Genomic DNA, 15,822 nt, shown 5'->3' with positions numbered 1-15,822 from the left:
TCGTTGTATTGCTTCTTGAGGTCGTCGGAGCGGATCCTCGTAGGTGATCGGCGTGCCATCCGCCATCTCGGATGTAGATGGCGATGTGGTTGATGTAGATGATTGTCCCACCGGGCGTGCCGGAATGTGTTGACTGCCAAAACCCACCGGCGGGCAGCGGCCTTGTCAACACCGTAGAGCCGGGGGAGCCTAGAGCTGCGGCTGGCCGAGACCCCTCCGAGCGACGGCCCGCAATGCTCTTCTGGTCACACGCGGCGTTGCGAAGTGCAAGGGCGTGCCACCTGACCTATACCTGGTCGGGAAGGTGATGAGAGTTGCCTCGCTTAGTTTCTCGCGGGCATACATGTAAACGTTAAATACGAGCCTCGATCGGCTCTCGGGTTATCCCGTGAATCGGCTCAAAGAGCCGATCCACCCATGATCCGTACGGGGTGCACGGATACTTGGTGGTCCTGCTTGATCAAGATGAAGCTAATGAGATCTACGACGATTTAGGGTTTTCACCGCATAACCGGATCATCCTACTCCAGGTTGGGCCTTGCGGCCACGCACGGTGCTCGTAAGCCGATCCTAAACGAGGCCAAAAAACCAACATGAAGTTGATCCTAGGAACATCCCGTTTAGGACTTGCGAACGCCACCCTACGTGCCACTGGATCCTCCCCCCATTGTAAGGCCAAACTATTGCAGATATTAAACTAATCCTTGTAGAACAAGGAGCAATCGTAACGGATCAGATCTACTAAATAATGATCAAGCGGGGTGCCGCCCCACACCTGAGATAGGCGTGAGGACGGCTAGATGTGCAAGGGTTGCACTACGTAAGCATGCTTAAACGAAGAACAATGCTAACCCTAACACATCTAATGATAACTACGTTGCTCGCCATCAAAAGCGCTTCGATGACGAGCAACGCATGAACAACGTGGGGCTTGTGCTGCCTAGATTGCAAGATGCGATCTAGGCAGCATGTCGCTTACCTGATAGAAACCCTCGAGACGAAGGAGTTGGCGATGCGCCGAGATTGGTTTGTTTTTGGGGTTGAACGTGAGTTGTTGTTTATTCCATAAACCCTAGGTACATATTTATAGTCCAGGGGACTTTCTAATGAGGGCGTGCACTAAACCGTGCACGACTAAGATTCTATCTCTTATAATAAACTATTAAATAAAGATACACGGGCAATTCAGCCCAAGACCCTTCGTGCCAGGCCGCCTTAGAATTCTTCCACAGGTAATCTTCCAAGCCCGGCCCACCTCTGGATTCGTCTAAAATCTGGTGATAACAATAACCCAGGGTTATCTCGCTGGTAGTGGTGCAGTGTGTATGTGGTGGGGATTGCAGGTGTTTTGTTTGTTCAATAAATAGAATGCACACAACCACATACTAGAACAACAAAATATCCTAAAAACATTACGGATGCACACAACCCTACTAATAAAAAAAAGAACAAAAGCAAAAGATCCCGCTATGGTGATCAAAACGTTGTAGCTGCAACACAAACCACTGCCAAGATGGCGTCCGGAATCTGCACTCTCAAAACAATGACTTCAACAAGATCATTTGCAGGCACAACCAATTAAGTCCAGACCTTCATTAATATCCTTCACCTCACATGCACAACAGTGCTTCGATTCAAGATAAGCTCTACATGGAAATGATAGATATCGCCGATGTGATTTCATTCCTGCCATCACATCCTAGTTTCGTTAAATGTTACTCTTAACTTTTGTGTTTATATTTGGAGCCTTTTTTAAAATAAATTTCATTAATTTCATGGCACGCGGTAGACCATTTGAAATTTCCATGGAGGTGCATCTTCATCTTGTCGTTTTACACAACGTTTGTGTGTAAGTTTTCCAATTTGATGGCCATAGACAAAGTGCTTATTAGATCTCTATTTCCTAACGTGTTCATGTGTGTTAATTAGTGTTACATATTTCATTCAACCCCCCCCCCCCCTCTCTCTCTCTCTCACTACTCTCTTGATCATCTAAATGAAAAATATGCAGATTGATGATGTGAGTCTATTTCAGCAATAAATTCTGAGCTCTATTAATTGCAACTCTTCAATTTCAAGTTCAAGTTTTAGTTTTCTAATACTAATTTTGTCAAACTCATCATGCGTGGTGGATCGTTTGAAATTTCCTTCAACCACTAGCTTCATTTTGTAGTTCCACACAACTCTCATGTCGTAAGTTTCTAATTTTAATGGTTATAGACAAAGTGGTTCCAAGTGTGCGGTGTGTCGGTGTGAGGTAAGTTCACCACTAGCTTCATTTGACATACCTTTCTTGTGCAATGTAGTCCTACATTTAAAAAATCCAAAAAAAAAGTTTGTGCTGACCCATATGAGACACATTCACACAAAAAATGAGACTAGTTAACATAAACAACAAATTCACATAATCTTCGATGGTGGCAAAACTAGGAGGAGCATTCTTCACTTGCCCCAAACAACCACCCAATTAGCTACAAGAAGTTTTGATCATCTTCCACATCGGCCTTGTAGTGATCTCAGTGATCCATTTACACAAATTACATTGTAAGACCATTTACACTGGTGGGTCGGTTCGAGAATAAAATAGTAAGGACCCATGACCAACTGATTTCAGATGTGTTTTCCCTACATTGTGTGAGTTCGGCGTAGGACGCACCACAAATAACCCATAAAACATATATTTGTATCTTTTACCATATGCCCTCTAGCTATTCCACTACACACTCACCTACCAATAACCACTTTTCTACTGCTTAAAATTGAATCAAGTTGGCGTGGTTCAAGAAATCTGTTCTTTAGCTTTGGTGTCTCTAATTTCTTCAAACCTCCTATAAGGAGGTTCAAATCCCTTTCGCACACCGTTGACGACTTAAGGGTAAGGGCACCAAAGCACACACCCTTCAAGGTCTTATGCTTCACTCCGCGCTCCAAGGTGCACAAGCCTCTTCATGGGCCCGATTTGAGGCCTGCCCTTAATTTTGACGGTATTAGGGTTGCGCATGAGTTGCAACTAATTATCCTTTTCATTTTACACGTATCATGCACATGAGAAGAGTAGATTTACTCACGATTCATGTTGGTCTAGGAGTTTTCCAGTTTCATATTGGTCTAGAAGTTGAACATGAGTTGCAATAAAAGTTTCACATGAATTACAATTGAATTTTTTCCAATTTCACATGTGTATTACAGCTGGGAGTTGACAGCTTTCTCGTTTAAAAGAGCCCCGCAATGAACAGAGAAACTGATACAGGTATACAGTATTAGCGCAGAAGTACTCAGAAAACAAATAGATAGGGCCATATAAGATACAACTATATGTTGGTGCGGGTTCCTTCGAAAAATATCTCGGCCGAATGGTTGGAAGTCCATCTCAACTCAAAGGCGATTAATTTACAGATGTACAGCGATCAGATCGATCGTGCCTAGTTTGATCCAACGAGCAGCTTGTGTTTACAAAAATCACCGCGCCACATGCATGCGTCCGAGCACGACGGAAGGACGCCAGATCAGCGTGCAGCTACGGCATCGGCTGCCAGGCCAGAACCAAGCAGTTGACGAAGCTTGGGAGCGCCATGTCCCATAGCCATGTGCCTGCTACTCCTTGATGGGGTGGTGGTGTCGATCATTGGCATGAAATTTTTGACAGCTCGAGCTGGTTGTTCGGTCGTTTGGTCTGGATACTCCTGCCTTTGATCTGGCGTGGCGTCCGTTAGTTTCACCTGCGATACAGTAAGGGTTTCAGGAAACTGAGGCATTTGATAGTTCAGTAATCACATCATCAAAACATGAAGTACCATTAGAGCAGAGTTTTCTGAACTGAGCTTCTTGGAGCTTTCTGTTAGCCTGTTTATTTCACGTCTAAGGGATGTGTTCTCTGCCGTTAGTAACTCTACTTTTTTAGCCAGTTCCTCAGTCTCAGCCTGAAAAAACAAATAAGTAAAATTGTCATATCAGGAAAGAGTGTCCTCGTTTTTTACGAGCAGAATGTATATGTTCCAGTTGAGCTTCCGGTTTCATCTATAAATGCAGATCTTTTTACTGAAGAGGAACACAATGAGCCCAATGCATCGAGACACCACGGGTCATTTGAAGGTAAGACAACTGACAACATAGTTACACCGTAACATACAAGTGCGTTAGTATACCTGCTTCCTCAGCCTTGAACGTCGTGCAGAATCCCTATTTGATTGTTTCCTGCGTTCACGCTTAGATTCTCTGCCATCCTGCCAATTCAAGAAGGATTAGATTTAGAGTTATTATGTAACTTGTAAGTGTTTCAGGCAATTTGAGGAGAATTGATCCCACGAAACAGAAATAGCCATCTGAAGTATGCACCAGTGAACAGGTAGTAGTAACATCATTTAAAGAAACACGGGAGAGGTTAACAACACCAGTTAAGTCCACGATTTACTAACGCTTCAAACAAATAAAAACTAAAAACTAGAGCAGTCATACCTGGTCTGGAGATTCAGCTGATATTGGTGTGCCAATAACACCGAAGTCACTACCAGAGCATGCATTCGGTTTGATTGATCTATCTGGAATGCGTAGATTTGGCAGAGTTGCCAGTCTTCCTGGTTCCCCTGCTATATCATTAGCTGCTGAAGACCGACAAGTTTCTATTCCTACAAAATAACGTGAAGCCTTTTTGTTATCTGCAAACTTGAATTATTGTAGGTGTAGAATTAAAAAATTATAGGTTACAAAATAACAAGAAAATTCTATGAGCATAAAGTTCATGCCGCTGCGCTGAGACAATTGAAATGAGCGCGCATCATTGGCAATGTAGTAGGTACCAGATGATTGTATTATTACATGGTCAGTACAGGAGTGTTTGAGTTGAATACCTGATATATGCCTGTTATCTACGCGCCTTTTCTTGGGAGTTCCACTTGCCTAAACAATGAATGAAGACAAACACCTTCACATGGTAACTATCTGCTCATTGAGATATCATCGAAACGTTAATCACAGAACAATACCTTTTGGTTGTTTCCGTCACTGGATCCTCCTAGGCTGCAATCCCCACTGCATTGGCAGAATAAGATGCTAAGGCATTCAGCTTACTGAAAAACAACACATGCATGGCGGAACAGAACAGTTAAATTATCGATTGGAAAATACATGTAATGAAATCCAGTATTACCTTGTTTTATCACTATCTGTACTGCCAGTAGACATAGCAGTCCCATCAACTTCCTTCAGTATCATATTTCGACTGTTCGCGTTGCTGTTTACAGATTTTGCAGGCTCGGCGCTCAATGGGTTCACCATCTTAATACAACATAAAATAAACTGTCAGAAAACTGTTTTAAAATGAAAAAAATGAGAAAAATATCTGTGATACAGTATAAGATTTACACACAAGTGAAACAGAATTTCAAAAATCCAGGACTCAAGAATGAAGAAAAAACAAGTCTATCATGATCTGATCAAACTTAGAAGACATGCAGTATACATTTTTTTTAGAACGAAGGCTCAAGCTGAGCCCGACTTTAAATTAATAAAGTCACCACCACATGCAGTATACATATACAACATGACTTTCATGTTGAGATATCTTTCAAGCAAGGGTGGGGATTTCAGTAATATTGTAATTACTTCTAGACTGCAGTAGCTAGTTACTAGGTCTTCTCCTAAATAAGTTTCCATGCCTTACACTTACTTTTTTTTTCTGAAAACTAACTGTAGTAGCATAATACCAAAGGGCGAGACTAGACATAAGTGAAAAAAAATCCAATGCTTACTAGGGGCACAAAGGGATGCGAGAAACCTCCACCATGCACTACGGGAGAGCACAGATGTGCCGACGGCCGCCGTGTGTGCCGACGGCCAAATATCGGGGCCGTCGGCACAGAAGCATCCGGACCGCGGCGACAAAGATGGCCGTCGGCGTTAAAATGGCCGTCGGCACAAGCCGGTTGTGCCGACGGTCACCGTCGGCACAGTTCTGGCCGTCGGCACAGGACCAGTCTGGCCGTCGGCACAACATTTTTTTTCTTTTTTTTTTACTACAGACCTGTGCCGACGGTTATACCGTCGGCATAGCTTTTTCCTATTTTTGCACGACAGTCTTCAAAAAAGCATAACTAAATCATTCTAATTGAGAAAAATAAGTATAATATATCAAATTTTGCAGAAAAACAAGATCTATCATAGAAAAATATAAAAAATGGAATATTTCGAATACCTAAACAAATCTTTTTAGAAATGAGCTATAATGTTCGAGGTTTCATGGCTTTTACACACGCCAAAAATAAAAAAATTGTCGCTCGTGGGTCGGATTAGAAATCCGCGTCCGGGGACTTGCTTCCCATCCTAGGGTCCACACACGTGCCAAATATGATCTCGTTTCGTCAAACTATGCCATGCCGAGACCGTTTCCCACCTCATTTCCCCTAAAATCCATAGAACTCCGGACGGGATAGCCCTCTTCGTGGAGGGTTTTTTAAAATAATTGTCGTATCCCAGTTTTAACAAACGGAATAGTTACTATGACATGTCACGCGGCTCCGTGGGATTTTTGGACTTCGTTCAAATTGTCATCTGGCCAAAACAGGACCCCCGGGACATGCGGTATCGCCGTACCGGGCGTGCGGGTGCACCCATTCACGAACAAACTAAACGGACAAAATATAGCACATATAATGATGCGTCGTAGAACTTAAAACAATTTTTCCGGAACTTCTGGAGCGACGGATAGTTCACTCCTAGTTCAAATCTGGTCAGGCTTCAGCGGATTCGACGGGACACCGCCGGAGGCCGCATGGGTTCCCAAAATGCTAACGAGTCCACATGTCTTGTGATAGGTGGTGCGTAGGTGGTCTACTATCATCGCATGGAGGTTTCATGCCATACTAAAATACGCCCCATGTAGCTGCTTCACAAATAAAAACCGTTTGGGCACGCTAAAAATGAAAAGATGGTTGTCCGTAGGTCGGATTAGAAATCCGCGTCCGGGGTCTTGCTTCCCATCCTAGGGCCCACACACGTGCCAAATATGATCTCGTTTCGGCAAACTATGCCATACCGAGGCCATTTCCCACCTCATTTCACCTCAAATCCATAGAACTCCGGGCGTGATAGCCCTTTTCATGAAGGGTTTTTAAAAATAATTTCCGTATCCCAGTTTTGACAAACGGAATAGTTACTATGACATATAAAATGACGCCACCCGGCTCCTTGGGATTTTTTGACTTCGTTCAAAAAGCCGTCTGGCCAAAACAGGGCCCCCAGGACATGCGGTATCGCCGTACCGGGTGTGCGGGTGCACCCATTCGCGAACAAACTAAACGGACAAAAATTAGCACATATAATGATGCGTCGTTGAACTAAAAACAATTTTTCCAGAATTTCTAGAGCGACGGATAGTTGACCCCTAGTTCAAATCCGGTCAGTTTCCAGCGGATATGGCGGGACACCGCCGGAAGTCTCATGGGTTCCCAAAAAGCTAACGCGTGCACATGCCATCTGATAGGTGGTGCGTAGGTCGTCTACTATCATCGCACGGAGGTTTCACTTCATACTAAAATGCGCCCCATGTAGCTGCTTCACAAATAAAAACCGTTTGGGCACGCTAAAAATAAAAAGATGGCCGACCGTGGATCGGATTAGAAATGCGCGTCCGGGGTGTTACTTCCCATCCTAGGGCCCACACACGTGCCAAATATTATCTCGTTTTGGCAAACTATGCCATGCCGAGGCCGTTTCCCACCTCATTTCCTTTGAAATCCATAGAACTCCGGACGTGATAGCCCTTTTCGTGAAGGGTTTTTCAAAATAATTGTCGTATCCCAGTTTTAATAAACGGAATAGTTACTATGACATATAAAATGACGTCACGCGACTCTGTGGGATTTTTTGACTTCGTTCAAATTGCCATCTAGCCAAAACAGGACCCCCGAGACATGCGGTATCGCCGTACCGGTCGTGCGGGTGCACCCATTCGCGAACAAACAAAACGGACAAAAATTAGCACATATAATGATGCGTCGTTGAGCTAAAAACAATTTTTCCGGAATTTCTGGAGCGACGGATAGTTGACCCCTAGTTCAAATCCGGTCAGTTTCCAGCGGATACGGCGGGACACCGCCGGAAGCCGCATGGGTTCCCAAAAAGCTAACGCGTGCACATGTCATGTGATAGGTGGTGCGTAGGTGGTCTACTATCATCGCACGGAGGTTTCACTTCATACTAAAATGCGCCCCATGTAGCTGCTTCACAAATAAAAACCGTTTGGGCACGCTAAAAATGAAAAGATGGCCGACCGTGGATCGGATTTGAAATGCGCGTCCGGGGTCTTACTTCCCATCGTAGGGCCCACACACGTGCCAAATATGACCTTGTTTCGGCAAACTATGCCATGCCGAGGCCGTTTCCCACCTTATTTTCGATAAAGTCAGTCAAATTTAAACTAGAGGTACTTGATCTAATGCTCATGATTTTTGGGTAAGTTAACTTTGTAGGTTCAAAAGATGATATGGATGTCATATTTGTATTCCTCTCATTTTTCTGATCAATTTAGACATATTATTTGCCAAATTCGCATTTACTAATATTAATTATTCCTTATTAAATAAAAAACAAAAAATAAAATCATTTAATTGTTTTTCAAATTCTATATTATTATTATTTATATATATTCATTGTTGTTTACTTAAATAATTGTTTAGAATTTAAAAATATAGACGTGTGACATCACGGTCAAAGGGTTAATATGATAGATATGGTAATATTAACATCAAGGTGTCATTTCTTTCAGGGAAGCTCATCCGAAGAGAACCAAGAAGTTAAGCGTGCCTAGGCGGGAGTAGTGTGAGGATGGGTGACCAACTGGGAAGTGTGACCATAAGTGCAATTTGACCTAAGATTAAGTGTACTAAGTGTGATTGTGAAAGATTAACAAGTAAAAAAGTAGAAGAAGAAAAGTGAAAAAAAAATTAATTTTTTTTTTCAAATTTTTTTTAAATTTTTTTTCCGAAAATAAATTTGAAATACTATGCCGACGGTTTTACCGTCGGCACAACAATCTATGCCGACGGCCAGTCTGTGCCGACGGTGATCGGGCAGTCCCCGACCAGAACTATGCCGACGCCGCTATGCCGACGGTCACCGTCGGCACAGCCTGTGCCGACGGCCTTCTGGGCTGTGCCGACGGCTGGCGGCCGTCGGCGTACTCCATCTCTCCCGTAGTGATGCGAGTACATCGCAGTATATGGCTTCCCCAAAGCAGATGGTGGCAGAGGCTGCAGAGACGAGAGGCGGAGAGGGTGAACTTCAAAAGTTAGAATGATCAAAGATGTAGACCATCCTTTGATACATGGAGATTAGGACAAATACCTGAGGACCCCACATATATGGCGGAGGAGCATGTCCTGGAGGTAGTCCAGGGCCAAAATATGTTGGCGGCACGAACCCTGGGCCATAATATGCCTGCAAGGATTGTAATGTTTCATGTCGGTTAGAATTATTCAAGAAAATGCTGACCTTCAATTATCAGCAGAAATGTTAAACTGAGGCACCTAACCTGCACAGCTGACCAATCAAAGTATGGATAAGGAGTTGGCTGATCCTGCGAATGAATGTGAACAGTTACTACTTAGACACCACACCTTTAAGTACTCAACTCCCTTATACTAAGTGATAAGTTCATCGAGAAATGATTCTAGGCGTTACACATCTACAAATCCACTGATTATACAAGTATATTTACTGCCTGCAGTGCCGATCTTTAAAGGGAAAATGGCATTAGAATTTACACATTCAACCGTCCATCTTCGCCCTTGGATAGGTTCGAAAGTACTAAATGTCTGGTTCAGTCAATTTCTGCAACCATTATGCTAAAAAAATGCATTTTAGAATTTACCTTGGGAGGTGATGGTGGTTTTCCTGTCTTCTGTGTAACTACAGCTTCATCACGCCCCATGTTTCTTTTTATGAATGCCTGCATATACCGTACGTATCGATGTTGAGAATTGGGACTACTTAAATATACAATACAGTTTACAAAAGAGAGCTCTTGTAAAACTTAATGTTTCTTTCTGGCCGGAAAATTTTAATGTTTCTGTTAAAACTTAAAAGTAGTGCCGACATAAAGCATGGTCTGTTCATACAGGTCTAAGGCCTCCAACGTCAGGTAAAAGTATCTGACTCTAAGATCTCCTGTTATGTTTCTTATGCACAAAACAATTGAATAAAGCATGTTAATATGCTTGGCAGCAACTTATTGCGCAAGTCCATATTTGCCGGAGAAATCAAATCCTTGGTCAGGCTAGCTTGTTTGGAATGGAGAAAAGATAAAGCTATAAACACCACAACTGCATAGTAATATAGTATGGCGTCTGAATTCACAGTTGAATTTGTAGCCTTTAGCTATGTTCTCTTCATTTGTGGCATGCCCTCGGTCAGAGCACATTCACCAATCACTACGTACCTTCATCTAGTTTTCGGATACTTTTCTTGTCTTGCTGCGTCATACCAATAGCATCGGCCATCGGATAAAATCAAGATTACGACACGGCAACCACTATAGGCGCGAGTCGACAAGCCGGACCAGCAGATCGTCCCTCCCTCCCGTATCCTTTTCAGGTGCACGACGATGATCCCAGCAGCGAAGAGATAGCTGACTAGATAGGCCGAAAGCTACGCCCATCCAGAAAACACAGAGAGGCAAAGTGACGCGTGGAGACGACGAGGGCGACCTGGACGACAGAGACGTTCATTTCGCAATCGTCCCACTTGTAGGTGCTGCAAAATCTGCGCTTTTCATGCCCAGAAGAATTGGTACGTATATACATATTTAGAGTAATTAAGCGCAACTGCACAAGCATGCTTCCCCGCATATAAACCCAGTACGGGACGAAGGGTTAGGTCGAGCTCTCTCATCACCCTCCCCTCGCCGGCGATCCGATTGAAGCTAGGCAGCAGCTAGCTATAACACAATGGTAAGAGATGCGCGCGGGCAATTCCAGGGGAGCTAGCTAGGGGAGTGCGGGCATGGCCGCGGTACGGTGATAGTAGTACCCTGTGAGGAGCAACGGGACGAACGTACCTGGACTGAACCGGCGTGCGGGGGAGGTAGCCGGGCCGGAGAATTCGGACAGGCCGCGGTGGTGGAGAAGCCGAGCGGGTGATGAAGCGGCGGCGCTAGAGGCTGCTCCGAGTGAGGTGGGAGCGGCGTTGTTGGTGTGCCTTTCTCTGTCGTGCGCATGCGACTCTGCTGGGAAGTGTTTGATTGGAGAGGGGCAAAGCCCTGGAGGAGAGGGAAGGGGGAGGGAGAGGTGGCTGCCTCGTCACCGGGGCACGCGTCGGCGCCTCATACCTGGGGGAGCACCCAGGCAAGGCCAGATTTTTGGATCCGCATGGGTACAGGCCAGAGGTGCCCTGCCCTGATTGGCTGCCACTCTACTCACTAGGTTGGGTCGCTGCAAGAGTAAATAAAATGCACGATGATCTAGACTACTCGTAGTGGGAGTAACTTCACTAGTAACTAAGTGTCCAACTCAGCAAATTTGGTTATGTGGCAATGAGTTAATGAGGAGAGAAGAGGATGGAGTAACATAGCTAGTTACTACTGTAACATCACACTTTCCAAGATACAATGAGCCTATAAGCTAATTAATGAAGACATATATGATACTACTTTGATGTTACTAAGAGCATCCCCACTCGTTGGCGCTCCCCACGCCCAAATCCGGCGAAATTTTCGTCCGGATTGGAGGAAGATTTGGCGTGGGGAGGAGTAGTTTCCCAGTCGTGTGCTCCCCAAGCGGCGTTTCTCGGGAGGATGGCTCGGGGAATCCGGACGAAAGAGGAGACACGTGGGCGTGGGCGGTTGGTTTAGCTTCATCCGGAGTCTCGGGAGACCCCAGGAAACCGAGGATGGCATGGGAGTCCGGACGAAAATAGGCTCAAATCCCGGACCAAAACGAGGACCTGGAGCTGGATCCGGACCGTTTTTCGTCGTCCGGATGAAAAAAAGTGACGTGGGGCTTCTGTGGGGAGGCGAGTGGAGATGCTTCTAACCACTACGAAGCGTAATAACATAGCAGTCATTAACATGCTGCGTGTTACTACACTACGTTTCTTCACTATGACTAGTCTTACGGGTATCAGCACACAAGCGGAATCTGGGTGACGTGCAGCGGTTCCTGAAAGCTTTCGTGGCGACTGTTGGTCGTAACGATTTTCTCATCACGTTCGATTGGTTTGGGCAAGCAGCGGGTGGGCATCTGGATGAGCTGGGCTGGCCAAGAGAGTTGTTAATTCTGCATCACTCTGCCACGCATTGCCCATACACGCGTCGACGCCTGTGCCGAGCTACGCGTCCCTCTGGCCTCGGAGGCTTTCTCCGGCCATGGCCAGCTGGGTGTACCAATCACGTGGGTGACATGGTGTCTGGTACTGCTGGGACCCACCACGGACAGGACGGCACGAAGCTTCCAGCCTTCCACACGTTGCACACGCGGACGTCGATGATCGAGGTGTCTGTGCGTTGGATTCGACCCTTTGCTTTGCTTGCCCTCAGTTTGAAAAAAGAATATAAGAACACTTTTGTGTAAGAGCATCTACAGCCGTTGGGCTCTCGCGCCGAAATCCAGTGCTATTTAGCGCCGATTGAACGAAAGTATGGTCCGGGGGACGCCGGAGTTCTAGTCGTCTCTCCCGTAGATACCCGGGGTTCGTCGATTTTTAGAGGAAAACGTCCCTGGATGCTAAATTTCGTTCATAATTCGGCGAATTTGACCAGTTTTGCCAACATTTGGTTATTATTACAAACAAACTTTACAGTTCCACAAAATAAGACAAGTTTTCAAACGAATCAAATGGAAACTAGTTACCATCGAACCAACTTCTTCCAAGGCAAGGGGAGAGCTGAACCCTAGTACGGTCCGTGGTCCACTCCAGCGTCTCAAAGACTTGCTTTCTGCCTCGACTGAGACTCTGATTGAAAATTCCGAGGAAGCCAAAGGCATCCTCGAGGAAATCCAGCCTCATCTCCCTATGACCCCGCAAGTGAAGCTCGGCCCGCCGTTACCTTGTCGGTCTTCAAGTCAAGGGTGCAATCGGCTCGCCAAAGGATTATTCTTCGCCACTCCCAACTTCCGCTGAGAGCCGATATTGCCGAAAAGTGTCGACGGCTCAATGAGAAGAAGGCTGCCCTGGACGCCAAGACGGACACTTCTGCCACTCGCGCCGAACTCGAGACCCTGCGCAAGGAGCTGGAGAATCTTGAAGAGAGGGTAAGGGTGACCAAACAGCTCATCCAAGACAAGGAAGCCCTTGTTGCCCATTCTCAAGACGAAGCAAGAGGCCTCACGGCCCGATCTCGAAGACCGATCCGGCTGAAATCCGTACCCCGAGCAATCAGGCCTGGTGACGGGTAAGGACGAGGATGACCGAGGCTGAGATTGCCGAGGCGGATCGCATCCGTGTTGACGCCGTTCTCGCCCTCGGCGTGTTCCTTCGGTAGGGCCTTCGAGAGACGGATGATGTTTCGCTGGATCGGGTCTTTCTCGTAGTTGCTACATTTGTACTTGCTATTTTTTTTTTTATGGCCGATTTTCCATCGGCTCCTGACATTTTCTTACCCATGCGTCTCGTCCGCCGATCATATGCCTCCCCGAGCCGAATCTGTCAGGTGACTGCAGATATCGGCTTTGTATTATGCCAAGGGAATGTACTCGTACGCCGGTTCCGTTGGGATTCGTGTAGCCGACATGGCCGCTGTTCGTTGGATCACCGTTGAACCCAAGCGGACCGTGTGGTGAGAATAATCTTGGCCGACTCGCTAGATCGAAGCGCTCCATGAAGGTTTCGTAATATCCCTCGTGTAATCCTGGAGCACCAGGCTCCGTCGGGAGGACGAGCATCGTGTTCGTACCAGCCGATGTCTCGTCATCGGCTCTCCTTTACTCGGTGTCCCACCAGGCGTGCCAGAATGTGTTGACGTCAGAAACCCCCTGGCGGGCAGAGACGGTCAACACGGTAGAGCCGGGAACAACTAGGGCTGCGGCTGGCCCCAGTCCCTCAGAGCGACGGCCCGCAAAGCCTCCTGGTCGCACGTCCGATGTTTATCACAGGGCGTGCCACCGACCTATACCGGTCAGGAAGGTGTGGATGATGCCTCGCTTAGTTTCCTGCAGGGCACACACGTAAACGTTAAATACGAGCCTCGATCGGCTCTCAGGTTATCCTGTGAATCGGCTCAAAGAGCCGATCCACCCATGATTCGGACGAGGTGTCCGAATATATGGTGGTCCTGCTTGATCAAGGTAAAGCTAATGAGATATACGACGATTTAGGGTTTTCACCGCATAATCGGATCATCCTACTCACGATTGGGCCTCGCGCTCGCGCACGGTGACCGTAAGCCGATCCTAGACAGGGCCTAAAAACCAACACGAGGTTGATCCCCGGAACATCCTTTCTAGGGCTAGCAAACGCCACCCTACACGCCGCTGGATCCTCCAACCCTTTGTAAGGCCTAACTATTGCGGATGTTAAACTAATCCTTGATGAAACAAGGAGCAACCGTAACGGATCAGATCTACTAAACTATGATCAAGCGGGGTGCCGCCCCTACACCTAAGATAGGTGTAAGGGCGGCTAGACATGCAAGGGTTGCACTACGACAGCATGTAATATGAAGAACAATGCTAACCCTAACATATCTAAGATAACTACGTTGCTCGCCATCAAAAAGGCTTCGATACGAGCAACGCATGAACAACGTGGGCAGGCTTGTCTTGCCTAGATCGCAAGATGCGATCTAGGCAACATGGTGCTTACCGGTAGAAACCCTCGAGACGAAGGAGTTGGCGATGCGCCGAGATTTGTTTGTGGTTGAACGTTGGTTGTTGTTTATTCCATAAACCCTAGATACATATTTATAGTCCAATGGACTTTCTAATGTGGGCGTGCACTAAACCGTGCACGAGATAAACTCTAACTTTTAATCTAGATACAATCTATTGTAATTAAAGATACATGGGCAATCTGGCCCAACTTCTTCGTGCAAGGCCGCTTCAGAGATCCTTCACGTGTAATCTCCAAGCCCATCTCCCTTACGGCCCACCTCCTGATTCGGTCAAATTATGGTGATAACACATGCCCCCCTGGTTTTGGAAATGACATTTCCAAAATCATTACGCTTTTCTTTCGTCGGGTCATGTCATGGCGGAACCGTTGCGTATCCTTTACCATGATGTCTTGTCTCCTCGCCTTTTTGTAAAACTTGATAATTTTAGCACCATTTCCTTGGACACCGCAATGGCTTTAAATCCCCCATTAGGCTTCTCCTTATTAAACTGTGCCGAATGACTCCTCCTCCTCCACTGGATACCCGCCGACGAAGCGCCTCCGAGTCTGGGCAGATAGTGAAGCTGACTATGACGACGCAGAGGAAGAAGCTCCGGTCGAAGACTGGAGCATCAGTGATGAGGAGTTCTCCAGAAGCAGCGCTGGTGACAGCTACGATGCCGACGACGAGGGCAGCGAGGATTAGTGACATAGCATCAGTAGTATGCGAGCAATCGGCTCTTCTTGAGCAATCGGCTCTTCATTAAAAACCCTCCTTTGTTAATGAAGAAGCGTTTCCACCAATTGTTTTGCCGATAGTCAAAGTCACACAATCTTCAAAAAAGAACCGATGGCATCGCATCGGTCTCTATCATAAAAACACTGGTAACGTCGACCTAGCCGCCCTTCCAAACGGTAACCCGCGACCTCCATCTGAAAAGGCAAAGTCAGATCCCCAAATCGCCGCCCGAGCAGTTCCCAATCCACAACCACCTACACAGTATCTCGACCGCGCCGCCCCCA

At 46.3% G+C, this 15,822-nt stretch overlaps 1 protein-coding gene across 1 annotated transcript; it reads right to left on the bottom strand.

Annotated features, from left to right (window-relative positions):
• Positions 1-3,380: 3,380 nt before the first annotated feature.
• LOC124666610 (G-box-binding factor 3-like) lies at positions 3,381-11,233 on the bottom strand. Its single transcript, XM_047203950.1, has 13 exons — positions 11,051-11,233; positions 9,866-9,943; positions 9,527-9,571; positions 9,340-9,432; positions 9,199-9,245; positions 5,748-5,784; positions 5,147-5,274; positions 4,983-5,028; positions 4,848-4,896; positions 4,456-4,625; positions 4,146-4,223; positions 3,795-3,920; positions 3,381-3,719 (listed from the first exon to the last, which is right to left on the bottom strand). Exons 1-13 carry the CDS (start codon positions 11,207-11,209, stop codon positions 3,507-3,509), a joined length of 1,269 nt encoding a protein of 422 aa, XP_047059906.1. The 5' UTR covers positions 11,210-11,233; the 3' UTR covers positions 3,381-3,506.
• Positions 11,234-15,822: the final 4,589 nt, after the last annotated feature.

This window comes from Lolium rigidum, chromosome 6 (genome assembly GCF_022539505.1).
Source record: "Lolium rigidum isolate FL_2022 chromosome 6, APGP_CSIRO_Lrig_0.1, whole genome shotgun sequence".
In the NCBI taxonomy this organism is placed as follows: Eukaryota; Viridiplantae; Streptophyta; class Magnoliopsida; order Poales; family Poaceae; genus Lolium; species Lolium rigidum.
This window is presented reverse-complemented; position numbering and strand designations above follow the sequence as displayed.

Bases quoted from the DNA above. Each gene is read 5' to 3' on its own strand.
- LOC124666610 (XM_047203950.1), bottom strand. From the start codon at position 11,209: ATGCGCACGACAGAGAAAGGCACACCAACAACGCCGCTCCCACCTCAC. The intron at 5,029-5,146 runs GTAATACTGGAT...CTGCCAATGCAG, and splicing joins ACAGATAGTGATAAAACAAG to TGGGGATTGCAGCCTAGGAG. The intron at 3,720-3,794 runs GTACTTCATGTT...ACTGTATCGCAG, and splicing joins CAGAAAACTCTGCTCTAATG to GTGAAACTAACGGACGCCAC.